Source organism: Aythya marila (assembly GCF_965140915.1).
Source record: "Aythya marila genome assembly, chromosome: 11".
NCBI lineage: Eukaryota > Metazoa > Chordata > Aves > Anseriformes > Anatidae > Aythya > Aythya marila.
The window spans coordinates 995,913-1,021,200 of NC_139052.1; the positions used below are offsets into that span (position 1 = coordinate 995,913).

The following is a 25,288-nucleotide window of genomic DNA, read 5'->3' on the forward strand; positions in this document are numbered from 1 at the left end:
AACTTGATGGTTACTGGTTCATTCTTTGTTATATATTGTTGCTATGTTAATTCTTCAAATATGTGCTGCAAATAAGAGATTTTTTAGGATAGGATAGATGCCATTGCTATATTACCCTGCCTTGGATCTAAAGTGCTTTCTACACTTTTGACCCCCTGCAAACACAAGCCTCCTGCCTGACAGCTCCTTTGCATGCCTGTTTGCTGCATGACTTGTCACAGACAATGGTATTTCCTCAGACTCCATGGAGCTTTGCATCACTCAAGATTAGTGGTCCGACATGCAGAGTCATACAAGCAGCTGGCAAACTGTGATCACTGAAACAATGTGGAGATGAAACGGGCCATCTATCTCCTTGTCACCTACTGTCACCTCAAAGGTGAAAAGTCTGTCATCTTGCAGCTACAAAAGAAAAGTAGTAAGATGTGTCTGAGGATCACTAATACAAGTGGCTCTAGTGGTGCACCATTTTAGATGTTAACGGGAGAGAAGGAGTAGCAGTAGCTCCAAAGGATCAAAGCCACTTCCACTCACTTTTGCCTCTTAGCTTTCATATATGGCGAATAACAAGTGCTTTATCTCGTTTGTACTCACTCACTGTCTCTAAGTGGAAATTTTTCTTCTGCATTAACCTGTAAGGCAAAGAATAGACCAGAGCAAACCTTTCGTGGATGGCTCTTCTACGGCTACTCAGCAGAAAGGAGTTTGCAGCCCACAGCTAGCACATAGGAGGGAACACCATGGTTCAATAGAGCTAGAAGTCAATTTTTAAACAAACAGTAATATTAGATAAGGCAATAAGTGTTGGAAAAAAAAATAACAATATTCACTTATGTCCAAGAACAAAATATTCTAGGATAAAGTTGGCTACTGAGATGTCAAGGGGAATACACTAAACAGAAACTCAGGTTAGCATGCCAAAGGCAACCGCTTCTGTCATTACTGATTGTGTGTGGGCTATGGACTTTCTGTATGTATGACAGAGGTAAAAGTAAATAGTTTGATCATCTTTCTTCAAACCTAGGATGAGAGTCTATGCTCTCTCTGGATAGGAATGCATCAGAGAAATATGGCAAGGTTTTATTTCAGAGTTCAAGCAGATATAAATTTACAAGCCGTTTGTTTACCTTTCTATCTTTAGTGATTACTGGCATTAGCTATTTTCTAAGCACCCTCCCCACATCAAACATGAAAAATGTCTGTCTGATCCTTTACAACTGTTTCACTGTCACCTAAATGAAGCAGGTTTTTGGCTCCTGAGTCAGTGTTAGGCTGGACAGCTGCTTAGCTGTGACAGCCCAAGCAGCTACCTCAGGCTTGCGCAAGGGGGATTCAGACTGTACTAAATTACATTCTTAGGGTCATATGTAAAGCTTTAATCCATGGAGTTATATTTGGCAGGACAGTGAAGGAGCAAGGTTTATGTGCATCTGTGGATGTGTCTGTGTGAGTCTGTACATGTACACATGGCTAATTGCTTGTTTTCTGTAACATTAAAACGTTCACGTCTGTCATCAGCTGATACCTATGGACTCACCTTTGTGTAGGATGTGATTGTTGGTATACGGAGTCAAGCTGATTCTTGTTGGATTTTATTGACTCTGGCATGAGTAATGTGATACTAATCTATAAACTAATCTGCTGGTATTTATAACCAATAAGCAATTGTCTCACCCACTAACTGCAAGTTTGGGGATATGACAATTACAGTAGATACTAGTTTTACTGTAGCTCTGAGCTGCTTGGGAACCTATATGATTGGCTAAATTTCTAGGAGAATATTTGATTTACCTTAAAGAAAACATCAATCTTGCCTCTGGTCATTCTTACTAATAGGGAGTACTATATCTTCTGAGCCAGAACATAAAACACTTCAAGTCTGAGACCAGTGAGGTAAATAAAAGGAAAAAATTATAATCTGTTCCCATCCTACATTATCTGGTAATTTACACATAAATAACAGTGAAATAATAGCAGGTTTTCAGGCCTGTTTCTGTTCTGAAGGTCACTGGGTCTCCACAGGACAAAGGGGATTAATCACACAGAATCAATTACAGGATTAGGTAATCCCCTAAAATGGGATTGAAAAGTGATTTTGTGTAAGAGACATTGCTATGTATAATTAAATAGATAACATTAAGCGTCTTGTTATCTTGTGATTATATACTGTGAGCATAGATTTGTTACTAATATGTCTTTTCATCTTTGCCTGAAAAAGGCAGTACATTTTACTACTAGTGAGGAAAAGTGTAGGTAAACACTGCAGATGGTGTATCTATACTGACTGAGTAGCTATATGACAAATGAAATTTTGGAAATTAAAATTGTAGGCTGTGAGGAAGATTGTCTATTAATCTTGGAAGCATGCCATTAAATCTAATTACAGTATTTTGTTGATGTTACCTTAGATGTTTCAAATGAATTCCCCATCAAATGTTAGGTGATGTAATATACCTAACTGAAAAGCTAATCACTGTACAGAAAATGGAGTTTTCTTGCTTTCAGTGGTTGCTGTAGACATTTGGGGATGTTTGCAGCACATACCACTCTGCACCTGGCCCCAAATGGCACCGTGGCAATGCCCCCATCCTGGGCTTTTCCACTCCCAGCCCTCTGCCCTGTAATGCCCCACCCTGTCAGGGATTTTTATTTTTTCCTAAAAGTTATCCTTTAGCAAGGGCCAGGAATTAATCACACTTTACCCTTGCAGGAAAGTGCCATGGCCAGAATTGTTGGCCTGAAAGAGTTTGCTTTTCAAAGTTAAGGCGGATAGAGAGCTTGCAGGCAGGAAAGACCAGTTTTACAGCAAGACTGTGCCCAGTTATGTTCACTGCTTGAATCCCTTTTATTAGCTTTGACATACAGTCATCCAGATTTCACTATAAGCACATTTCAAGTAGTAAAATACACAGGACAAGACATTACAAACATTGTGGCTATGGCTTTTCTTTGCTGAGGCTGCCAGCCCCATGGCCTCAGCAGGGAGGAATTTTTGACCTTTCCTGACTTGGCTTCATCTCTGCAGGATCCCACGCAAGCCCCACTGGCTGACCCATGCAGCGCTTCCAAAGCATTAAAAAAATTATGTTTTCTAATTATTTTTATTAATTACTGGCACTTCTCCTCTGCCTCCCTAGAGGAGATGGTGGAATTGGAGAGCCAGCAGATTGAATTTCATTCCAACTTTGGCCTCAGTAAGAACCAAGAGCAGTTATTATATTTATCACTTAAATATTCAAGACAAAGATGGTGTTTGGTGTGCTTCTCAAGGCAAACTGATGTCTGATGATCATGGGTGGGCATGGAATAGCAGCATGCACCCATTTCTTACACTAGCCAGAAAGATAAATGACAGGCATGGAAGCATATACAGATGTTGACACAACACAGAACCAGAGTAAAGTTGCCAAGTTGAGGATGCACAGCCCATCAGCCTTAGCAGAAAATCATCGCTACGCCTTCAAGACGACAGGCATACAACCTGAGGTTTCTATACATCTCTCTAAATGAGGAGGCAGGCTAGAAAGATATAAAACAGAGAGAACAATGATATTAAAATTGAGGTTTTGACAGTCAGAAATACTTTAAAAACAACTCTCAACACAGTACTCAAAAAGATGCTAAAAGAAAGTGTTAAAATTGTTCTGTGTCTACCTATATTTTACAAAATGCTAATCACTTAAAAGCACCTCCTATAATTTTCTGAGAGCTAACAAGAGTGAAAAAGGGGGTTTCATATCATTTGGAAAATAGGAGAAAAATATTTTCTTTCCTTTAAACATTACAAAGAACTCTACTAATGTGCAACCTGAATTGGATACTATTTACAGAGATAAAAGTACAACATCTTTTCTTACACTTACCAGTCTTTATACAGTACTTGACTTATAACCAATCATTTACCTGTATCAACACAGCACAGGCTTGTTATATTAGCAATTTGTTATTTTTAGCCAATTGGTGTAAATCATGAGCAACAATGTTCTGAAATGTCTCACTTCTGACTCTGTTGATACTGCTGCAAGCTCAGGACTCAGAGAAGGAAAATGGCTGGCTTTGCCAGCCAAACAGTGGGATTTCCACCTATATTTCCCCAGGCAACAAGGTGTAGGGTGACTGAGTGAGAGTAGGATCTAAATATGGTCTCCAGGCAGATTAAAGACCCATTTTCTTGGGATCTATGCCATAGGCAAAGGGGGTGAATAAGTGGCCACAAACAGGACAATAGGGTTTGTGGAGACCAGAGTCTAAAGCCACAAACAGTGTGTAGCCATCTAACAGGTGAGCATTGTTCTCATGTAATTACACATTCAGCAAGTTAATAGTGGAATACCTTAACAAGCTATCAGCTTCAGCTGGCACAGTTTAACCTTGTTCTGGTGATAAGCGGTGAAACGTTATAGCTTGAGCTTCTTATTTTCTATATTTATGTTCTTAAAAAATTGAAAGGATTCTCCACCAATCTGTAGAGATTAAAAGCCTGCTTTTTTAGAAAATTTTCTACATTTATTCACATACTATACCTGCTTGTCCTGCCCTGTGCAGTGGCTCCCCAGATGCTGAGAAGGCACTAAGGCACATAAAACCAGAGCTGTATGAAAATAACATTTCTAGGTTGTTAATAGAAACTAATATTATCAGGCAGACCAATATTTACCCCTGCTGTGAGAGCATTACTCATTGAATAGAGCCTTAAATTGTCCAGCTAACTTCATGCACTCATAAGAAATAAATTCTATTCTCTTTTATTATCAAAATTAATTACAGTCAAGGTTAAGTTGTAACATCTACACTTTGCAACTTCAATTTAAGGACAGCGAATATAAAAACTGCGCATTTCTGCTTCACCAGAAATTAAACACCTAATCCATAGTAAATAACCTATCAATTACTTTGTACACTGTCATGCAGTAGGCAGATGTCTGTACACACTGTTGAAATGTGGTGCCTTTTGGAGGAAAGAAACAGGAGGAAGAAGGAAAATATTTAGCTAAAGTATAATGAGTCATGATATAACATCATCACATCCTGGCACTGCTGTGATTTGACTGTTCTTCTGTAACTGACATTTGCTGTTTTTATTGGAAATGACATAGTTTAAATGAACGTGTCCTGAAAATGTAAGTTTCAGATTTCATTCAGAAGTCATCGCATCCATGCACTAGTGTGCTGAGTCACTGATTCAGCTCTGGCTCAGGCAGAGAGAAACCATCAATGTCATTTTCCTCAGCATTTGGGGGATGCACCATTCCAGCAAAACTTTCCTAGGCAGCGGCACGCCAAAGGTGGTTTTCCAAACGTGCAAGCTGCCCCGCAGTGCGTGGGCTTGCATTTTCTTACCAAATCATGTGGCCAATGTAGTGATTTTAATGAACGGTTGTGCTTCCTAAACCCAATTCAACCTTGGTTATAAAACTAATGGAGGAATTCAAGTGGAACGAAATGTCTGGTTTAAACACACATTAGTTTCATATTACCCATATTTTAATGAAGCAAAATCTCGATTTGTTCTTCTAACAGATGGTGGTTCTTTTATCTGTATGTAAATTTTGAATATTCTGCTTACATTTTCAAATTCGTGAACATGAGTGTTGCTTAAGTCTGTAAAACACTTAGAGGGTGAAAAATCCTTTAGACAATAGGAATAATCCATAAGATATACCTATGAGATAGGGTGAGTAAGTGGTCTCATTACCATTTCGTACACAGGGACAGTCTCACCGGAGCCGGAGCTGCTCCTCGGGCATTCCTGGCTCTTGGTCTGACACTCAGTCCATTCGATTGTGCCTCTGTACTTTTAGATTCTGCTGATGTGTTTCTTTTACAAATCAATCATTGTAAGGGTAATTAACATTTAAAAGCCAGGTTTCTTTTAATTCCATTAATATATTTGTGACAAGAAATGTGTTGGCAGAATCCAAAGGTTAAGAGTTACAATGAAGAACAAGTTTTAGGATAAATGAAAGTTAAGGCCTAAAATAGCCTGACAATACCCCATTAATCTGCACACTATTGACACAATAGTGGTCTGTTGTGTCAATGAGGATTTAAGAAGCTTTGTAGCACATGCTACTGATGGTTTATCATATCAATAGGAACCTGCGTATATTGGTGTTAAAAAACCTGTGGCTGTATAATTCCCTGACTGCACACATATTGTAAATGCACATACTTTAAATCTTTACATAAAGTGGTTTCTAGCCATGCAGCAAATTTTGAAACTATAATAAAATACCATATTTAATACTTCAACGTAGATAGATCTACACTTGACTACCCCAAAATCCTCCAAAATGCTCTACTTGAAACTGAAACCCTTTGCCGCACAGCAAGGCAATCTGATGCTCAACATTATGTCATCTGCCTAATTGCAGCAGAAGGAGATTTAAACCGCGTTAAGCTCTCAGCCCGGTAGAAGGAAGCCTTCAGTTAGCCTGTGGCTGGGATGTGCAGTGGGGAGGAAAGGCCCCTTCGCACAAGCTGAAGGAGCAGCAGGGAGCGTGCAGCCACAGCCCAAGCAGATGCCCCAGGCTGTGCTACTTCCCATGCCCCATGGCAGGGGCAGCTGAGCAGCTACACAGTTTAGAATGAGTGAAAATACAGGTGGCTCTCTAGGAGTGCAGTTTTTCTGGCTGGCACCACCATTGGGGATTTAAAAATCAGAGAAGCACATACCAAATTTGTAACGCCCCAGTGCAGGCAGCTCACACCTTGGCATACACACTTCTGATAAATGCATGCAGCAGAAAATCTGCTCCGAGAGCTCGGCTGCCAATGGGGAAGCCCCAGAGCTGCACTCTGACCTGGAGTCTTATTGGGGTAGGCACATTCGTGCTCTAAGCTTTTTGCATCCTCAGGTTGCAATTTGATTCCCAACCAATAGAATGGTCTCCTGTTTCCATGTGCTGTGCAAATTGCAATGCTCTTCAGATTAGGGCTGCTCCTGAGAAGGAGAAAATACCATCTTTACACCTCTAACCAGGCAGCAGCTCCTGGGGCACAACATAGCCACGCTGTGTTTGCTGCAAGGAAGCCCGTAATGATCTTGCCTTTAGCCTGTCACCACTAGGAAACATCAGAGAGACAGCCAAGGGCCTGAGTTGCCAAAAACATTCTATTCCCATGGCTGAGAGATTGTGTTGGAACCATCTCTAAAGAGAATTTACTATGGGCCAAATCCTGGAGCCCTTGCTTAGATGAATCGGTTCTCAAGACGCAACGCTCCCACTGCGAGTAGCATGCATGCAAAATCCAGCAGGATTGGCCCCAGAATTACCTGGGAGCATCAGGCCCTTGTCTCTCAGGGCAGGAGTAACACGGGGAGCAAGGGGACGCAGGCAATGGCCGGGCCCCGGGATGCACCCAGGTGGATGCAGGGGCAGGAACGTGGGGATAGCATGTGAATGGCTGAGATGTTTCCTCAGAGGCAACCTCCAAATTACTTTTACTCAGAATTTTTCCGTTTTCCCATCAAACAAGTGTAGATGATGGAGTTTGGTGAGTATTCCTTTTTTTTTTTTTCTTTTCCTTCCCAAATATTTTGTGGCACTTTAAGCCTTAATTAATTTAATGTAATAATAATAATAATAATAATAATAATAATAATAATAACAACAACAACAACAACAACGAATGAGCGACAGCTATTTCCCAGACTTCATTTCTGGGATGAAACCCTTTGTTTCTGGAACCTCTCCGGGGATTCGGGGCAGGCACTTGAAGATGTCATTTCAAGGACGCTCCCCCCTTGGCCGCTCCCCACCACCCGTCAAATTCTCTGCACCCCGAGCCCCGGCAGCCCGCACCCACTGCTCCCTCACGAAGCGGCGGCGGGGCGTTAAGGGGCCAGGACTCAGAGCGAGGGCGGCGGCCGGGAGCGGCGCCGCACCCGGTGCTGCCCAGGGCGGGGCCGGGGCCGCCGTCTGCCCACCGCATCACGGCAGTGCGCGGAGATCCGCCGGGGCGGTGAGGGCGGCGGTGGGACGGGGGGCAGCGGAAAGTTGGCGGGGGCGGGAGGCGGAGCCGAGGCTGGGCGCGGCGCGGCGCGGGTGAAAATAAACACAGGGAAGGGGAGGGAAGGGGGGAAAAAAAAAAAAAAAAAAGGAAAAAAAAAAAAAAAAAGGCGGCGGCGGCGGGCTGGGCGGGAAGGGGTGGGCTCTGCGGGGCGCGCCTCCCCCGTGCTGGCTCGGTAGCGAGCGGAGCGCCGGGATGGGGGCGCCTGGCGGGGTCAACGGGCGGAGGAGCAGCCCCGCAGCAGGCAGCCCCGCCGGCGGGCGGCGGCCGCGGGCAGCGGCAGGTACGCGGCGGCGCTGCCGAGCCGAGCCGGAGCCCTTGCGGGAGCGGGGGAGTCGCAGCGGAGCCGGGCCGCCGGGTTGGTCCCCGGCGAAAGCGCCCCGGGGCGGGCGGGCGGGCGGGGAAGGGACGGTGGGGCGAAGGGGGGACGGCGGGCGGGCGCTGGGAAGCAGAGGGAGCTGCGCGGCTGCTCCCGACGGATCTGGATGGAAACTAACCGGGAGCCGGGTCGGGAGCGTCCCTGCGCCGGGTGCTGCTCGCCTTCTGCCGCCCGCCGCGTTCAGGTGTGGAGCCCAGAAACTTTTGGAGCGGGGGGAGCTGCGGAAAGCGAGAGGGCAGCGAATCAGGCTGCGGGTAGAAGGGGCTCGGAGCCTCCTGGGCTAGTTGTAATCGCTGGGTGGCGAGTAAAGGTCACACGGATGTTTCCAGGTGGATGATGTGCCCGTATTTTAAAGGGTTTTTGTTTTTGGATGGTTTTCATTGTGCTCTGTCTTGTAAGCTAGAAAATGCAATTAAGTATGCTTTAGGTTGATATGTTGAAGATCTTGCGGTTCCGGCGGGCATCCCAGTTGTTAGCATGAATATAGCTCTGTGTTAGTCTTAAATTGGTGGCTTTCCTCTAATCTTGAAGTTGTTCCTCACTTCTGGTCAAGATTATGTCTGTGTTACAGGCATTAGCCTGTGAGTAATTTGAGCAAAATTCGGCCTTCAGCGTGTAAAGTCATTTGTATTTATATGTGTGTGTGGCTTAGGATACATTTACTGTTGAGCATAACAGCAGCCCTGATGGTTCATAATGCTCACATATGTGGTACTTGCTGTACAGATGGTATTGTAGCTTATCCATCTACACACGCGCACATTTCACATATAACATGCAGGAATTACAGCAAACTTCCTCTAAAATACTGTTCAGTGCTCTGTAACTGGGTGGCATTCTTTCCCTGGTTATTTCCTTTGGGTAAAACATGCATCTTTATGGGTATACCTTTGTGTTCTAAGTTGTTAGTCTTTCTCTACTAATGTTTATATATTCATTTAAATATTATTTGAAGGAACAGCTTCCCACTGTGTTAGAGGCTTCTACTGTTGCTGTGTTGCTCTCACATACAAATACTTTAACTGTGAATTTTCTGAGGTTCTGTTCCTTTTTCCAAGTCTAACAGGAAGCTCATTGTAAATCCTTGCAATCACTTTTGTTGGAAAAGAGAATAGACCTTTTTTGTGCTTTATTCACAGTATAAAATTCTGTCTACCTCTAAAGTCTACTTAAGTTACTATTCAGTAGATTAAGCTGTACGTAGCTGTGTTTAATGTAGTAAGTGGCAGGCATATTCTGTTATGTTGGCAGATATTGTATAAACATTTACTCTGGCTTAGATAAATACAAATTGCCAGTTGAGTGCTCTGATTTCTTTTTCTATATAACCACGAACTTTAACAGTTTTTATATTAACCAATATAAAGCCCAGTTGTTTTAAAAACAGGAAGAGAAAGTTTGTAGTCAAAATTTATTAAAGATCTGAATTATGTAGCTCAGTTTTCCAAAGAACAGTCAAAACGGTATAACCTAGAGGCTCTAAATTTGTTTATTTAACAGGCTTCTCTCTTTCATCTGCATCTTCATTTATAGTAAACAGCTACTGTCCTCCCTCCTATCCTGCAGTCTGTTGGTACCTGTTCTCATTTATGGTTGAGATGCAACAAAGATAATATCATCTTCTAACCATGCTTTGTGTGATGCAGGAGTGTGTGCCGGGAATACAGTGATGGCCCTGTCAAAGCTCTACAAACCAGCTGTATGGCTGCATCTCCCCTCCCCGAGTCTCCCAGGCCCTGTTAGCTGGACCATCTGAATGTTCCTACCTCTTTTTGTGTGGCTGAGCTGAGCCGACTGTTAGAGCTGATACTTCGGCCCTTGGAGCCGCAGTAACTTTGATGTAGACTTATGAAGTGCACACATTAAGATAGAGTGCTTAATTACATATGCAATTAATTCCGACTAAATCAGTCTTCAGTCTGATCTGTCCTGTCATGAGATATGTGAAGGTAAAGAAAGTACGTCATAGAAGCTCACTTCAAAGCGTATATTAAGTATTTGTAATAACATCTTCTGGTCTTACTACAGTCAGTCACACAAGAGGCTGCAGCTCTTGATCATTATGTCTGTTACTCTTTCTTAAAATGCTATTGCACTTAACACAGCATTCAATATCCCTTGAAGTCATATGAAGCCCAGTTAGCTGGACAGAACCTGTACAAAACATTGAAATACTTAGGTTATGCTTCCTTCAGAAAAAGACAGAAATGTGAAATCAAGTGCAGTGAAGTCAAGTGGAAATCCTTGGAGAACATGGCCACATATTGGACACATCAAGTGTCAAATGGCCACATACATGGACACATCAAGTGTCAAATGAGAGACCATTTCAGTTATGATCTTTCTTTGCAAGACAAAGGAACCAGTTACAAGAACAGTTTCTGTGCTCATAAGCTTATGTTGAGCTTACTTATGTTGCAGTCTGTGGTATTTTTCAGAGAATGCACTATGTGTTTGCAGTGCTTACTGAATAAAGGATATGGTGGTTGATTACATATTTGTGTGTTAAACATACCTGTAATTCCAGTTAAGAAAAATCAGATGTCTTTCCATTGGGTAAGGTAATAATTTGCTTCACGAGTAATTAAGAAAAGATGGAAGGCATATTATTTGCATTGGGTAGTATAAGTTATTTTCAGTCTTAGCAGCTCTGTGTGTAATTAAAACAGTTCAAATGTTGCTTTCTTCAAAACTGCTGTTAGAACAGATGATCTCTTCTTATGCATCAGATAAGCTACTGCAGTTACCGTTAAAATCCATCTAAGCCATTTTATTAAGTTGTTACTTGTTCTGTGAATAGGTGCCAGCCCGGAGTTCAAAAGAAAGTAGGTTCTGATTTGTTCCCATGTCACGTGGAAGAGGTGTGCAGTAAAACATTGTATTATTGCTCTTCCGATGCTGTTTGCAGGTCTGTGTGTTGTCTGCCATAGGCCACTTTACCTTGTTGTGGTTTGACAGTAATTACAGTACAGCTAATATCAGAAGTTGATTCAGTTTATTCAAACAGGATGGCTATTGAATTGTCCCACTTTCAAAGTCAAATGTTTGTGTAACCACAGAAATCAAATCTGTAGTGCACATATATAACATATGAGTTGTGTTTATTTCCCTTACTTTTCTATTCCATTTGGCTTTTGTTAACTAACCCAGATTAGCATTTTAACAACCCCAAAGTGAACTTCTGCGATTCTCCCTGCTTGGACAGTGTGTGTAGGCCATCCATCATTCTGTCCTTGGCCACAACAGCCATAACCATTTGGAGCTACACAGAAACCATCCAACTGTGAACAGCACAGCTGGCTGCAGCAATTTTTTCTTCCACACCACTGGCAGCATTGTCTGGCTATGGTAACTAAAGTTAATATTCAGAACATTAAGTTTGTGCCGTGCCGGCACCCAGGCCCTGCTGCAGCTCAGCAGGCACACCTGCGGACAGGCCGCAAGATGGCTGCTGGGAGCGAGGCAACCGCTGGACTCTTTCCTTGCGGGGCTCCAGTCTGAAGGCAGCAACCTGTTTTGTGGAGTGGGATTAAGTTAACTTGGTGCTTGCTTGAGAGGGAGGTTGCTTGCAGGATCCTGTGCTCGTTCCTTCGGTTTGCAGATCAGGGTGTGCTTTGAAAGCTGCCAGCTAAAGAAACAGAACTTGCTGCCTTAACTTAGCCATGCAAACAGCCGGAGAGCACAGAAAGAAATGGAGAATTTGGGCTGTGTGTTTCACACATTCTTGGAGAAGTCTTTTTAGTTCCACAACGGAAACCATGTGATTTCACAGGATCTGTGCCCAGACTCTAATACTCACCACAGATGTGTGCCTCGGGTTTGTTTTACAGATCTGTGAATGCAATAGTAAAGAAGCTGGTGTGCAGTTTGTTTTAATTGTGACCTGTACTCTGAATGGCACATAACCCGCAGATGAGTGCCCTCGTGGCTCTATGCTAATTGCACCTGTGGAAATTTTTGCATAATTTAAGTAAACTGGCCTGGCATGACTGGCTGTTGTGTATGAGCCACAGCTTTCTTGCTAGAAGAGGAGCCTTCAAGATCAAAGGAGGTCAGGAGGTGTTGCCAGGCGGGTAGAGGCTGGGGTGGAAGTGGAGGAGCAAAGACATGGTGGAGGAGGAGCAAGGAGCTCAAGCAAGCAAGTGACATTTGTTCTGTCCAGAATGGTTACAAACCTTGTAAATGAAATCAGTCTGTGGACAGCTTTGATTTATATTCTCACACAGCAGATTGGCCTTGGTCTGCCTGACCTTGGTAACATTACAGAGGTCGTATTTGCACACAGATACTCTTCTTGCAGAAGGGTTTGTTGTTGCTGTTATTTTTGTTAACAGTTGCATCCAAGAGCCAAATTGCAGCCTGTGTTTCTAATTCGAAAGGCACTGGAACACAGCATACACAGAATTTTTATTTACAGGATGGATCCTGTCCCCCACAATGGATGGCTTAAGAGATGAGACGGCAGATGTGTACAGCCAGGCAGGGGCTGTGAGAAGCAGGAGAGCCCTGTTGGCCTGCATAATCAGCAGCCGTGTTTGTGCACAAGCTGCCTAAACTTAGCTGAGCCGTGTGTGTCGGGGAAAGGGGCACACATGCTTGTTGGCATCAGAGGCAAAGGGAGCTTTGAAGAGGGTTTGGGCTGCAAATGACGAGTTAATTGGCAGGTGTGTGCTGGGGAGCTCTTCAAGAGTCAGGGGGGAAGCAAGCAGAGGTGCTCATCTGGAAAGGTAACAAGCAGCAGGGACCAGCATCACAGGATGGCTGCCATCAGTGGTGGGAGCAAAACCTCCGAAGAAATGAGAGGTGATCAGCTGGTCACTGTGCTCAGTTATTACTGGAATAATAGGCTTTTCTTAACATGAGCCACGTAGTTCATCTCTCTTATGCCAAATGGTCACGACAGCTGGGCCTCTGCTTTCCTGAGCAGTAGTGAGGAACCAGCTTGTGCCTCCCTTAGGTTAGGACCTTCCTCACAGTTTTACTGTAGCATGAAACCAAAGGTACTCTCCTTAAGGGCTGCTGTTGCACTTCTGGGCATGTTTACAGGTACTGGTGGTGGACAGGGACTGCATCAGCTACTCACAGCTCCAGCAGAAAGTGTTGCAGCTATTTCTGCGTATGTCTGTCGTGGTAGATGCGCTTTGGGGTCAAAAGAAATTTCTCATGCTGGTATTTCAAGACCCTGTTTATGTATACCTCTGCTTGGGCACCCCTTCCCTGTGGTGTGTGAAGCATCCTATCAGGCTGCGTAACCTTCCTGTTTTGGGAGGTTACAGAGAAAATCATATGCATTGGAAGCCTGAATGTATACTTATGGTTGCAATATTAAAATTTTAGATGGTGTTTGAATGTTGTCCAGTGTTAGTGAGGAGGCTGTTACTCTGCCTGTTAGTGGGATGGTGGTTTTACAACAAGAAACAGCCATAAATGCTCTGCGTGTACCCTGCATGGGCCAAGCAGTACCCAGGTGTTAAGTATCAGAATACTTAGTACCTGGTGAGTCAAGGAGGCTGGATTCTGCAGCAGCAACTCAAAGCAACCAAGCAGCAAGGCAGGAGAGGGCCCTTTTACTTTCAAACAGTTGGCTAGGAGCCTGCACTGGCACCCCTTGCAAATACAGCTATTTTGTGTATTGCCACCTGGAGACAAGTGCTGAAGAGAGGGGTAAGGATAACAGAGGAAAAACAGTGGTGTGAAAGCTGTCAACAGTGTGTGAACAATGTCCCCAGGTGTCTCATGAAAGGAGTAATAAGGGGGAAAAAAAAATCATCTCGTGGAGTTGAATGGTTTCTTTCAATTTGCAAAGTTCTGCTCTCCTTGACGGTTTCTTAAACCCAGCACGTGTTTATCAAAGATTAACACTGAGAAGCCAGTAGTTCGTTTTTGCTCAATAAATCATACTTTCTTCATAAAGTAAATGCTATGTGGGTATTTTTAGCAATGTATAGGTTCTTTTTTTTTTTTTTTTTTTTTGATGATGATAACCTCAAACAAAGATAATCAAATCCCATGTTTTGAGGATTAATCTGATTCCCTGCAAGGGTATGGATAGAATTTTTTTTTCTGTCCTTTGTACTACTATGCAGGTTTTACTGTGAGAGTGGATTATGGCTTTTCCTCTCCCTAAAGCATCAGATTTTCATCCTTGCCAAAGACATAAGCACTGCTAGTGATTGAACAGTGGTCTTACACAGCAAACTATGCCAGCGCAAACCTAAATGTATTTGGTGCAGCTGTAGAGAAAAATAGACCTGCCGACTGTATTGTGTGTGGTTCAAATAAACTTACTTAGTCATTCTTACACTGGTCCTGTATAATTAGTGATAACACAAGGATTTAGGGAAACTGCAATTGTATTGGGGATCTAGGGGGGCAATATGGAAGGGAAAAAGGGGCAGGTTGCACTGCAGAGCTCTGAAATCCCAAGTCTCAGTCCCTGTTCTGCCACGGATTTCCTTATGACCTTCATTCAGGCACTGTGGACCATATGTTACTGATTTAATTTAACTTCTAAAGCTTTGATCTGTGGCTTCTCTGTGGCTTGCAAGCTAAAACATTGGTGGTAGTGTTACAGATGTGCTTCCCTGCCATAGAGGGGTGCATGTGACCATGAGGTGACAGGTAAAAGGCAGAGGGATGGGAGGGCTGGTGCCCAGCATGGCAGTGTCCTGTTCCAAGTGACTGCTGTCTCTGTGACTGCCAAGCATGGGCTCTACAGGTTGCATTTGGCCCATGGGAAGCAGGTGGTTCTTTGGGAATTCCCTGAAGTGGTATGATGCAGCACAGGGATGTCTCCCAGCTTGGGACCCAAAGCAGGACAGCCATGGCTGCATGTTGCACCAATCCTGCCTCCAAATCCCAGCTGGCTTGTGAAGTGCCAGGGAGCAGCAGCAGCAGGATAATTTACCTAGCTGCTTTTATATCTGTTTAATAACTTCTGCTGAATGTAAGGCAAGGAGTCAAGCTGGCTCAAACCTTGCACTAATGCATCTCATTCTAAAACGCATAAAAACAAAAATCTCACTGCAGCCCCTGTTGCAATAACCCAGGTGCTCTCAGTGGACCCTCAGCATGGGTACCTCTCTTGAAGAGCCACCTCTGCTGCTCCAACTGTCCCCCAGGGGCTCACAGAAACAGTACCACTGTTGCCCCTCTCCCCCATGACTGCAAATATATCTATACATACACTTAGAAATACTCACAGGCTACAAAAGCAGCAAATATAATAATGTGATCCAACTGTTCAGTGCTAGGCTAGAAAGAAGTGTTTTTCTGCCATTATGTGAAAATTTAGCGTGACTGGAACAGAGTCTGCATTTGATTAGGCAATTTAAGAAATGTAAGAGACTTCATACTGTAGGGCAGTGCTGCAAAACAATTGCTCGGAACATGTTCTAAAATTGGTTTGCCTTCACCAGATTTCCATGTGTTTCTGCACGACATCTCAAGTAAAAATATGAACAGTCACGTGGCAAGGGACTGCATTTTGATATTATGGTAAATAAAAGCAACAGTTTAAGCAATTATTCTAAATTTTGAGTAGTCTTTGAAAGGGGAAAAAATAAATAAAAAATCTCCCATTATTTACTTTCTGTCTTGGGAAAGACATTTCATAACACATCCTTTGACTGGTGTAGTTAATCTTTAATGCTTAACAAGATAATAGTAATCGTTAACTTTGAGCTTGGGCTTCCTCCAGTTTTTCATGCCTGCATTTGTACATGTAATTGATTGTGGCCAGGAAAGTGGCAAAGCACATGCCTTGCATATACAAATAGGTAACTGGGTGGCCGGCTACCAGATTTGTCCATGCAGAAAAAAACAAGACCAGTTAAAAACACACTGTTCACCAGTCTCCAGAGGCAGTATTCCTGTGAGTGAGGCTAGCTGACTGCTCAAGTTCCAAGAATGGCTGATAATACTAGTGCAGTGCTTAAGGTGCTCTGATGTGTTTCTTTCTGATAGCCTCCCTCTCCCCTCACATTTTCTGGCAGCCATTTACTTTCTCTTTGAAGTGAGAGCAGTGCCACTCAGCAGCCCTTTTCCCCAGCTGCAGCAGCAGCTCAAGCCAGTGACCCCCATGGCCCAGCAAGATGCAGCCCTGCGATGCTGTGGGGATGTTCTGCAGGGGGAAGAGGAGATGCTTTCTGGAGTGAGGTTGACGGCGACACTGTCTGGGGCACAGCCTGTTGAACTGCAGATGTGACCTTTCCACAGTACCCTTTGTTCTTCAGCTATGCTGCTCATTGCAGCATATTCTTTCCCCCGAATGTCCCATTTCAGAACATCTTATCCCCATTATCCTGACCTCTTGGTCTCCAGGCCTAAATTGGCAGTGCTTGTTTTGGGGACCATGGCTGGAGTGCTGCTCGAGGTGAAGGTTGCTATGTGCACTTCTGGAGGACCACAGGGCTCTCAGCACAGAGACCTGCGGTGCCGCTAGCCGTTCACAGTGTCTCTGGTGTCAGCTGGACTTGTCCAAGTAGTGCCAGAGACCTTTGTTAGGCTCTCACCTGCAAATACTGGTTCATACCTGTCATAGAGCTCCTTATCAGATGATGCCTAATCAAGCTGAAATGAATGACAGTCTTGCTATGTAAATCGTGTACTGTAGGCTTGCAGGTAGACAAGGTTCTTACTTCACTCAGGGCTCTCACCCACATTTGTAGCCAACTCTTATAGGGAGGAATAGGTAGTACTATGGTCTAGCTTTAGGGTTTTGCCTGGGGCTGAGGGGGGTAGCTGGGTTGTTTCTAAACCTACATCCAAGACTGTATGTACTACTGTGATTAATTAGATCTTTGCCATCCCAGTTTTAGACTTCACTCTAGTTTTCAGGATAAAAAGATTTCAGACTAAACACTACTGAAAATTGCCAGACACCTCTGATACAGCTGTGAGCTAGAGACACCCAGCAGCTCACCCAGTGAGCTGCAGCCACCCGCTTCAGCAGGATGGCATTGCTCGAGCTGCCTGGCGACTGGGGCAGGGACAGGGGCACATGCTAGCAGTGCCACCTGCGGCCAGGAATTAACAGAGGGAGGATCAGTGCTGAGGGAACAGTGCAGGACCCAAACATCCCTGTACAGACTTCCTCTGCAACAGTCCTTGGACGCTTCTGTGAATAAATTTAGCATTTGCTAGGGCAGTCTAACTTGGGCACAAGCGGTTTGAATTAATGAAATGCAGACCTGCTAAAATGATGAATCCGAAGCACTGCATAAGTTGAAGTACCTTGCACTTTATCACCTACAGCTTAACCCTGGCAGACTTTCAAGGGGAGCATATATTTCAGGAGTTTTGTACAACAGAGAGCAGATTTTATCATAGATGTGAGCTGAACTCAGTTGTTTTTGGCTGGAGGGCTTTTATATTGCCCTGGTAAAGGAAGGTAGTTAACGTTCACTCTCAAAAATTAAAATAAACATAATTGAAGCAATCACAGTTTGCTCAGCATTTTATTTCCTTTCTTGCTGAAACTACCTTGTGTTCAAGTAAATTTTTGATCATAAGAGAATTTAGCCCTCAAAGTGCATCTAATCATCCACTAAGCATTTGCATCATTAAAAGTCACCCTATCCATTTTGCAAGTGTTCTGTCAGCTTGTTCCAGAGAAGAGGGGTGCGTTTCCTGTAACATTAAAAGCCTGCAAACAACTGAAGTGTAACTAGCAATACCATAAACCAATTAAGATGAAAGCTGTGATACTCAGTGGTAGGGTTTCATCACTTAATCCTAAACCATCTTTTTTTTTTTTTTTTTTCTTACACATAGATCAAGAGGTGTTAATGCAGAATCCTTAAAAAAAAAAAAAAAAAAAAAAAAGTATTATCTTAAAATAACATTTGTTATTTGCGCTTTTGCGCTGAATTAACATCATGGCTCCCAACATTCTATTTTTTTTCTTCAGAGCTGTAGATTTTAAAATTGTTGTTATAAAAATATGGATGGCTACATACTGCAAGTTAAAAGTTGAGTGTACTTCTGTAGGACAGGAACATTTTTTCTTATCTATTTATTTATAGATAAGAATTCCACAAGTTTTTAAAGGGACCGCAGTAATACATTAAGTATGCTTCTTCTATTATAACCACAAATATTTTCTTGTGTTATTTGATAATTAGCTGAAGCAGTCTGTCACCAAACTCCACAGTGTGGATTTACCACATCATAGACAATCTCTGAGATTTAAATGTATATTAAATCTCTGTGCCAAGCACTGCCTTCAGGACCTTTACTGAAGTCATTGTTCATTAAAAGAAACACATTTATAAGAAAATATATCTGAAAAACAAAATAAGTCACAATTGCATTATTAGAAAACCTATGGATAGATATAATCCAGTATAGGAATCTGATCCCCCTGCTTCTCATGTAGTAAACAGTGATACAGCTTTTTAGTCGAACATTGCATTTTATGCAGAACTCTGTTTCACATGTAAGCAAATAATTCCTCATTCCTGTTTCACACAGTGAGACACAGACCAAAAATAGAGGTAGGACGAAGAATTGTTTGCTCCCTCTCTACAGTTCAAGCCATCAGACCCCAGGCCATGTTGATCATATATTTTGTCTTGGATCATACGAAAGTGCTGCATTTTCAGGTCTGGATTACCGACGCACACTTTGGTGTTGGGTTTACCCTTGAGTGGCACTGCTGTAATCATTTTAGTCCATGCCAGGGTGGAGGTGCTGTTCTAACTGAATACCATGGTGCATCCAAGGTTCACCCTTCTCAACTAGTGTTTTTCAGCCTGCAGTTAGTGGACTAAAGGTGATCTCTACTTGAAAAAATAATCACTGCGGCTAAATAACATTTTAACCTTTTTTAACCCAACTAGTCCTTTACATACAAAAAAAATAAAAAATAAAAAATTGGGAGAGAGGTGATAAACACAAGTAAATTCCCATTCTGAGACCAGCATAACTTTATTTGGCTGTTTGGTTGCAAGTGAGGTTGTCTGTGACTTGCTCTAGCCAGTCCAACAGACCTTTGTTGTTTCAGCAGTCTTCGGGTTAAAAAGCTTTACAGCACTGCAATGAGAAACTTTCCGAGCATCTGTGAAAAGGTAGCACGAAGGACTTTTCTTTCATTTCTTTCTGGCTTATTGTTAGAAGGGTTTCATGCTCAAAATTTCAGAAAGTACCATCTCAAATGCACTAGTTAGGGCATCTGCCTTGAGGGAGCCATTTGCACATGGTAGGGACCACAGGGCGAGGGGGATTTCCTGCTTAGTCAAAGCCACTTGGGATTGTGTGAAAACACATCATGTAAATTGACTAAACTCAGCATATTACCAATCAGTTCTGCTTGACCCTCACCATGGTTAGAACATAGTTCCACGTACCCAGGAGATTCCTGATCTCGCCTCACAGCCTGGTTTAGGCCTGCTGCGAAAGGAAGATGGTGCAGTCAGTTAAGCCTTTTTGAGTTAAGTACCTGGTTTTCAGCTTTTTTATTGCAACCTACTCTCCTTCGCCTCAACAAATTCTCCAAAAGTGAACTAATTTTTGGGATGTATTTTTCATTATGACCTATCTCAAACTTCTGCCTGGATTTGCCACTCCGCACTCCCGTTTAGCATTTTGAGAAACATTTACTGTGTTAAGGAGACTTATAATTTCTTTTGAGATAACAGAAGATATTGCATCAGTCTGGGTCAAAGTTATTTTGTGTTGCTTCTCTCCAGTTGGCTGAATGCCCTTTCCCTTCCCCCTCTTCTTTTCCGTGGCAGCGCACGCGAAGATGATTGATGGAGTGTCACCAGTGCATTGTCAAAGGCTGGAGTAGATTAATGGGCAAGAAACAGTGGCCTATTCCCCTTCAAGTGTGATTGTTTGAAGGAGGGCTCATATTTTAGCAGGAATGATATCCTCCTTCTCTGGATTCCCCCAGTCAGGAGTTGAAGGATGGGCTTCGTATCTGAGATTGAAAGGTGCCAGACACCAAGAGCCCGTTTATATCTGCAACAACTGCCTGCCTTCCTCCTGACCAGTCGTGCTCACCCCAAGGCCTGTTTCACTCAGAGTGCCACTTTACTGATGTGGATTTGTGCCAACAGCTAACGTTTATACCTCTATTTCTCTGTATTTGCAGGCACAGCTAGTTACGGTGTGGAGCAAACGCCCACGTCTCTGATCTGTTCCTTGCTTTTCTGCCTTGGTGGCACTGGCCAGCTTGCCTATGCTGCCAGGAGAGTAACGCAACCCAGAGCAGCTCAGGTGCTTTAAAGGTTTCCTTGGTTGTTGGCCTTGGTCACAAATTTGGCCTTGGTCACAAATTCAGCCTTTGTCTGTGCCTCTATTACCCAGCTGCAAAACAGGGATAGCGATATGGTAATTTCCAAAAGATTGCACTTGCCATGAATTGATTCCTAACAGAAATGCTAGGAATGCAATTTATAGGAGAAATTAATTAAAGACTGGTCTGAATCCTGGCTGGGGAAAAATTATCAGACCCAGAGTATGATTGTTTTCTACATTTTCTTGAGGGTAGACATTGCCAGTATTTCGTAATCAGGTATTCTGGTCCAAACATACTTCAGCATTGTTATTTGTAGTCCACAGTAGTGGCTTCTAGAATAGGCTTGAATGAAGCAAAAATTATGTCTTTCACACCAGCATATCTGTGTGTACCAGAAGCATACACCTGGCTGTCATAAACCCCTGTTCCAAGGGCTAGATGGAGCCCATTTTTCTGATTATCCAGGGAACAGGTTTATTGTTCTTGAAGAACAACTTGCTGTTCTTTAGGTTTATTCTCTTTTCAGTGGTTCTGATCTCAAGTTTGTGCCCTGCAGCTAAAGGCTGCATTTGAATGCCCTCTTAAAGCAGGTGCCTTTTCTTTTTTGTATGTAGTTAGAAATCAGGACTACTGTTCATTTGCTTGTAATATTTTTACAAGCAAAATAAGGAAAGCTGTACTTTTTACCTAACTAGGTATGGTTTGCTGATGCAGTCCATCTCCCTGTGTGTTTCTCTTGCCATGACAAACATCTGTGATTCAAGCAGATGTAGGTGTTTTGTTTTTGAAAGACTTGTGAAAGGTTTAGCTAACAGAATTGCTGAACATAAGTATTCCCACCTCTTATGTGTTCTCAGAGCAAATATTCAGGACAAATATTTAGAGCTTGGGGGGGTTCTTGAGGAAGACATAAATGTTTGTTCCTGCTCAGGATGCAGTCTCACACCTCCTGTGGCTTTACATTTACAAAACTTTGCCTTGTTTTCTAGGGAGTAGAGTTTGGGTGTATATCATCAGGAAAGTTGAATCTGAGAGAAATGATACCCTCTTCCTTTACCTGGCATTTTGGTAGTTTCCTTTTTGTTTTTGTGACAAGTTGTTTTTTTAGGTCACTGTTGTTGTGGCCCATACACAGACAAATTGCCCTTTTGTTCTCTGCAGCCTTCTGAGTCCAGAAGACAGTATTTGCTTTTGTAAGGGAAGTTACATTTAAGTTTCAAATTCATTGCCCCATTGAATTCTTCCTAGATGAGATATGGGAAGGAAAAAAAAAAAAAAAAAAAAAAAAAAACACTCTTCCTAAGATACACCCATACTGGCAGAACTTTTACAACTACAGGCTGTGTGCATTTTGCATCCAGGATAGGTCTCTTTGCATCATGATGTGTGGGCCATTCGTGGCCTCATCTTCTACGCTAACTAAAGCCTACATGGCTGGGAGGACATCTTGCTCCTTTGCAGTTTGTATTCGTTCATTCTCTAAGGAAATGAGGCTACAGGGAGGGCTTTTACTAAGCACCTTGTAGATGTTACTGTCCACTAACACAACGTACTGTTTATATGCCTTCCCTTTCTCTTCCTTCACTGGACCAGCAGTGAAGGATATCTCCAGATATTTGGAGACTGATTTTCTTAATATATATAATTATATATAATCTCTCTCTCTCTCTCTCTCTCTCTATATATATATATATATATATATAAAATTGATATATAAATTATATAAAATTTATATTAAATTTAATTTATATATAAATTAAATATATATAATTGATATATATTGTGTCTGGGAGCCACTGTGCTGCAGGACTTTGCTCTAATAGTGCTTTCACAAGAGAGAACTAATTTGAACTAACTTTATTAATCCCAGTTTGTTTTAAGTTTGCTCATTAGTAATTTAATGCAAGATGGCTTCAGCTGAAGAGGCCATGTCAGGACAAGGAAGAGCAGAGGGAAAGTGCCAGGAATCATTAGTGTTTATTAACCACTGCACTCATCAGTCTTGACTAAAAGCACAGCCCATCCGTTCTGGATGGGTGGACTGAGATACAGAAATATCATTAACGGTGGAAAATGCTTCTTTTCAGGTCAGTCCATAATGGACAGGCATTCAGAAAACATCCACAGCTGCACTCCCATCACCAAATATTATCTGCATTTCAGTTAGTCTCCTCACAATCTGAACTCACAGAGCTCAGCAGCTTTGTGGATGGAAGGAGCCCTGCCCCTAGCCAGCTGTAGTATCAATTAACAAATACAGTTTTCTCAACCCAAGTAAGCAGTACTAAAAGGTTAAGTGTTGTTATGAAGTGTTGTTTGTTTTTTTTTTTTAATTGCTTTTCAAATTATTAAATGATTAATACTTATGTGCTTTGCTGGATCAGGCCTGGCACATTGTGCTGGCAACATGTAGATCTCGCAACAATTCTTGAAACATTAAAATTTAAAGGCTTATTTTATTCTGTTTAGACAAAGGTTTAATAACTGATTTCAGCAACTGTAAAGCATTGGACGGATGACTCAAAGCTCTGACCTGTGAATCAGGGTTGAATGAATGTCTCCAAAAGGTTGGAGTAGGGAATAGTACCACATGTGCCAGGATTGTAATGAGAAATCTAACCCCTGCTCAGACCACTTGTGGTCATTAAAGATTGCATTTCACTTCGAGATGTTTTCTTGCATCGTATCCAAATTGCAACTTGAGTAGTTGAATTCTGCTTGCTAAAATATCCATGCAGTTTAATTGGAGACATGATGTTTCCTTATCCCTCTAAACAGCTTCATTGTATAAGGCTGTGTTGCTATCATAGTATGTGCTATATAATCTATAGCACATATATAACAAAATAAAAAGAAAAACAACCAAAAACCCCATGAGAGCTGCTGCTGAGTTGCTAGCTTTTTATCATAACAAATAGAATTAGGGGGAAAGCTGGTTGTTAGGAGCTCAGTTCAGCACCATGATCTGTATTTCTTTGCCACACTTGCAAACCATGCGACAAACCCTTGTGCACCACAGAGGCAGCATTTTTACGTTCACTCCGCATGTGTGTAAGCCAGTGCTCAAGGCATAGCATCAATTGCCTGGTCGTATACATAACGTCTTTGGCAATGAGCCTGTTAGGCTTAGTGGTATGATGGCACAGCCTAGAAACAAGCAGTAATTTTAAAACATGGAACGGATGTTCAGACAGATTGTGTGTGTCATGACTTTTTGTGGATAAGATTTAAGTACTTTATGGGGAAAGGGTTTTATTGGATGACATTCGGTGATAGAGGGGATGGGAAGAGATTGTAGTTTAATTAAAATTCTAATCCGAAGTTTGACAATTTTTCTTGCCAGGTCAGCAGCCTGCATGCTCTGTTTGTTATTCCCATGAATTAAATGGGCTGACAATCATCAGCTTTTTCAGAAATGCCTGTGAATCCAGCTAAAAATTAGCAAACATCCATATGTTTCAGAGCAGGTTTGAGCAGGGATATGTCACACGGCAGTTTTCCATCACTCTACGTTTAGGGGCCTTTCAGAAGCATCGATTAAGTCCACTGGTGCCAGTGCTGAAACACAAAGGAAATGCACCTTCTGCGGTAGGAAGTCACGTTATTGCCCTGTGCTGCTGAAATCTCACTGGTATGTTCCTGTTTTCCAGGTAGTTAAACAGTGTTGCCACAAAGGTAGTGCTCAGCTTTCACCAGCCATGAGGCTTCCTCTGCTTTGTGCCTCTGTTATGCTAATGAGTCTGTCCCAATGCCGAGCTGTCAGCTTCCCTGAAGATGAGGACCCTATTAACATTGTTGACTACCACTGTAAGTAATCCCTAGCCACTAGGGAAAAAGTTCTAATGCTTTTTTTTTTTTCCTTGGGAAGTTACAAAAAAAAATCTGTTTCCTTTCAAATTGAAATGTGTTTACTGGCTTTGTATCTTTAATGGAACACTTAATCATTTTCTTAAAAAAGCAATCAGAAATACAGCAATAACTTCAGGAAAAAGAACATTTGCTGACATTATCCATCTTTTTTTCATTTATATTCAAGACATTACTCAACGAATTTAGTTTAAACCCTTCTACACCTAGTATATACAGCTAATCAACGCCATATATTGATTCTTTCGCTCTATAATCCTGAGTGATGGTGTAGCCCATTTTTACTTGCAGATTCAAGGCAATATCCAGTATTTAGAGGACGCCCTTCAGGCAATGAATCTCAGCACCGACTGGACTTCCAACTGATGTTGAAAATTCGAGACACACTTTATATCGCTGGCAGGTAATTTTCCTTCAGTCAGTTTATTAGATTAAAATTCTTTTCTCTTCTGGTTTTGCATTAATGTGTAAAATTCATTTTTAAAAAATCTACAGAATATGATAAAAATTAAAACTGGGGGAGGACTTCCCAGAGAAACATACCATATCTATGGCCAGTGCATGAAAATTGGATTTGAAGGCTGCAGTTACTGTAGTTATGCTAAAACCAATGATCAAATACTCGTTTCCCTCCTTTATGTTATTGCTCTGATAAAATTCTCCCCTGATTATTTTAAACTTGGACTGATGCATCAGGGACATAGGAAGTGAGTGTAAAACACCTGATTATTTACAGTCTGGATTAGTCTTCAACATAATGGGAAGATGGGGCAACTGGATACTAT

At 42.4% G+C, this 25,288-nt stretch overlaps 1 protein-coding gene across 15 annotated transcripts in view; it reads left to right on the top strand.

Moving 5' to 3' along the window:
- The window catches only part of SEMA6D (semaphorin 6D), a 237,279-nt gene that overhangs the window by 197,981 nt on the left and 14,010 nt on the right, over nucleotides 1–25,288 (top strand). For 7 of the 15 annotated variants that reach the window (XM_082769251.1, XM_082769254.1, XM_082769259.1 and 4 more), the window contains exons 1-3: nucleotides 8,473–8,576; nucleotides 24,287–24,443; nucleotides 24,795–24,906. In XM_082769251.1, coding sequence (XP_082625377.1) covers nucleotides 8,499–8,576; nucleotides 24,287–24,443; nucleotides 24,795–24,906 — 347 coding nt within the window. In that variant the 5' untranslated portion in view covers nucleotides 8,473–8,498. Of the gene's footprint in view, nucleotides 1–7,953; nucleotides 7,966–8,209; nucleotides 8,372–8,472; nucleotides 8,577–24,286; nucleotides 24,444–24,794; nucleotides 24,907–25,288 lie in introns of those variants that run through there. The other 8 variants (XM_082769260.1, XM_082769265.1, XM_082769261.1 and 5 more) reach the window with 4 other exon arrangements.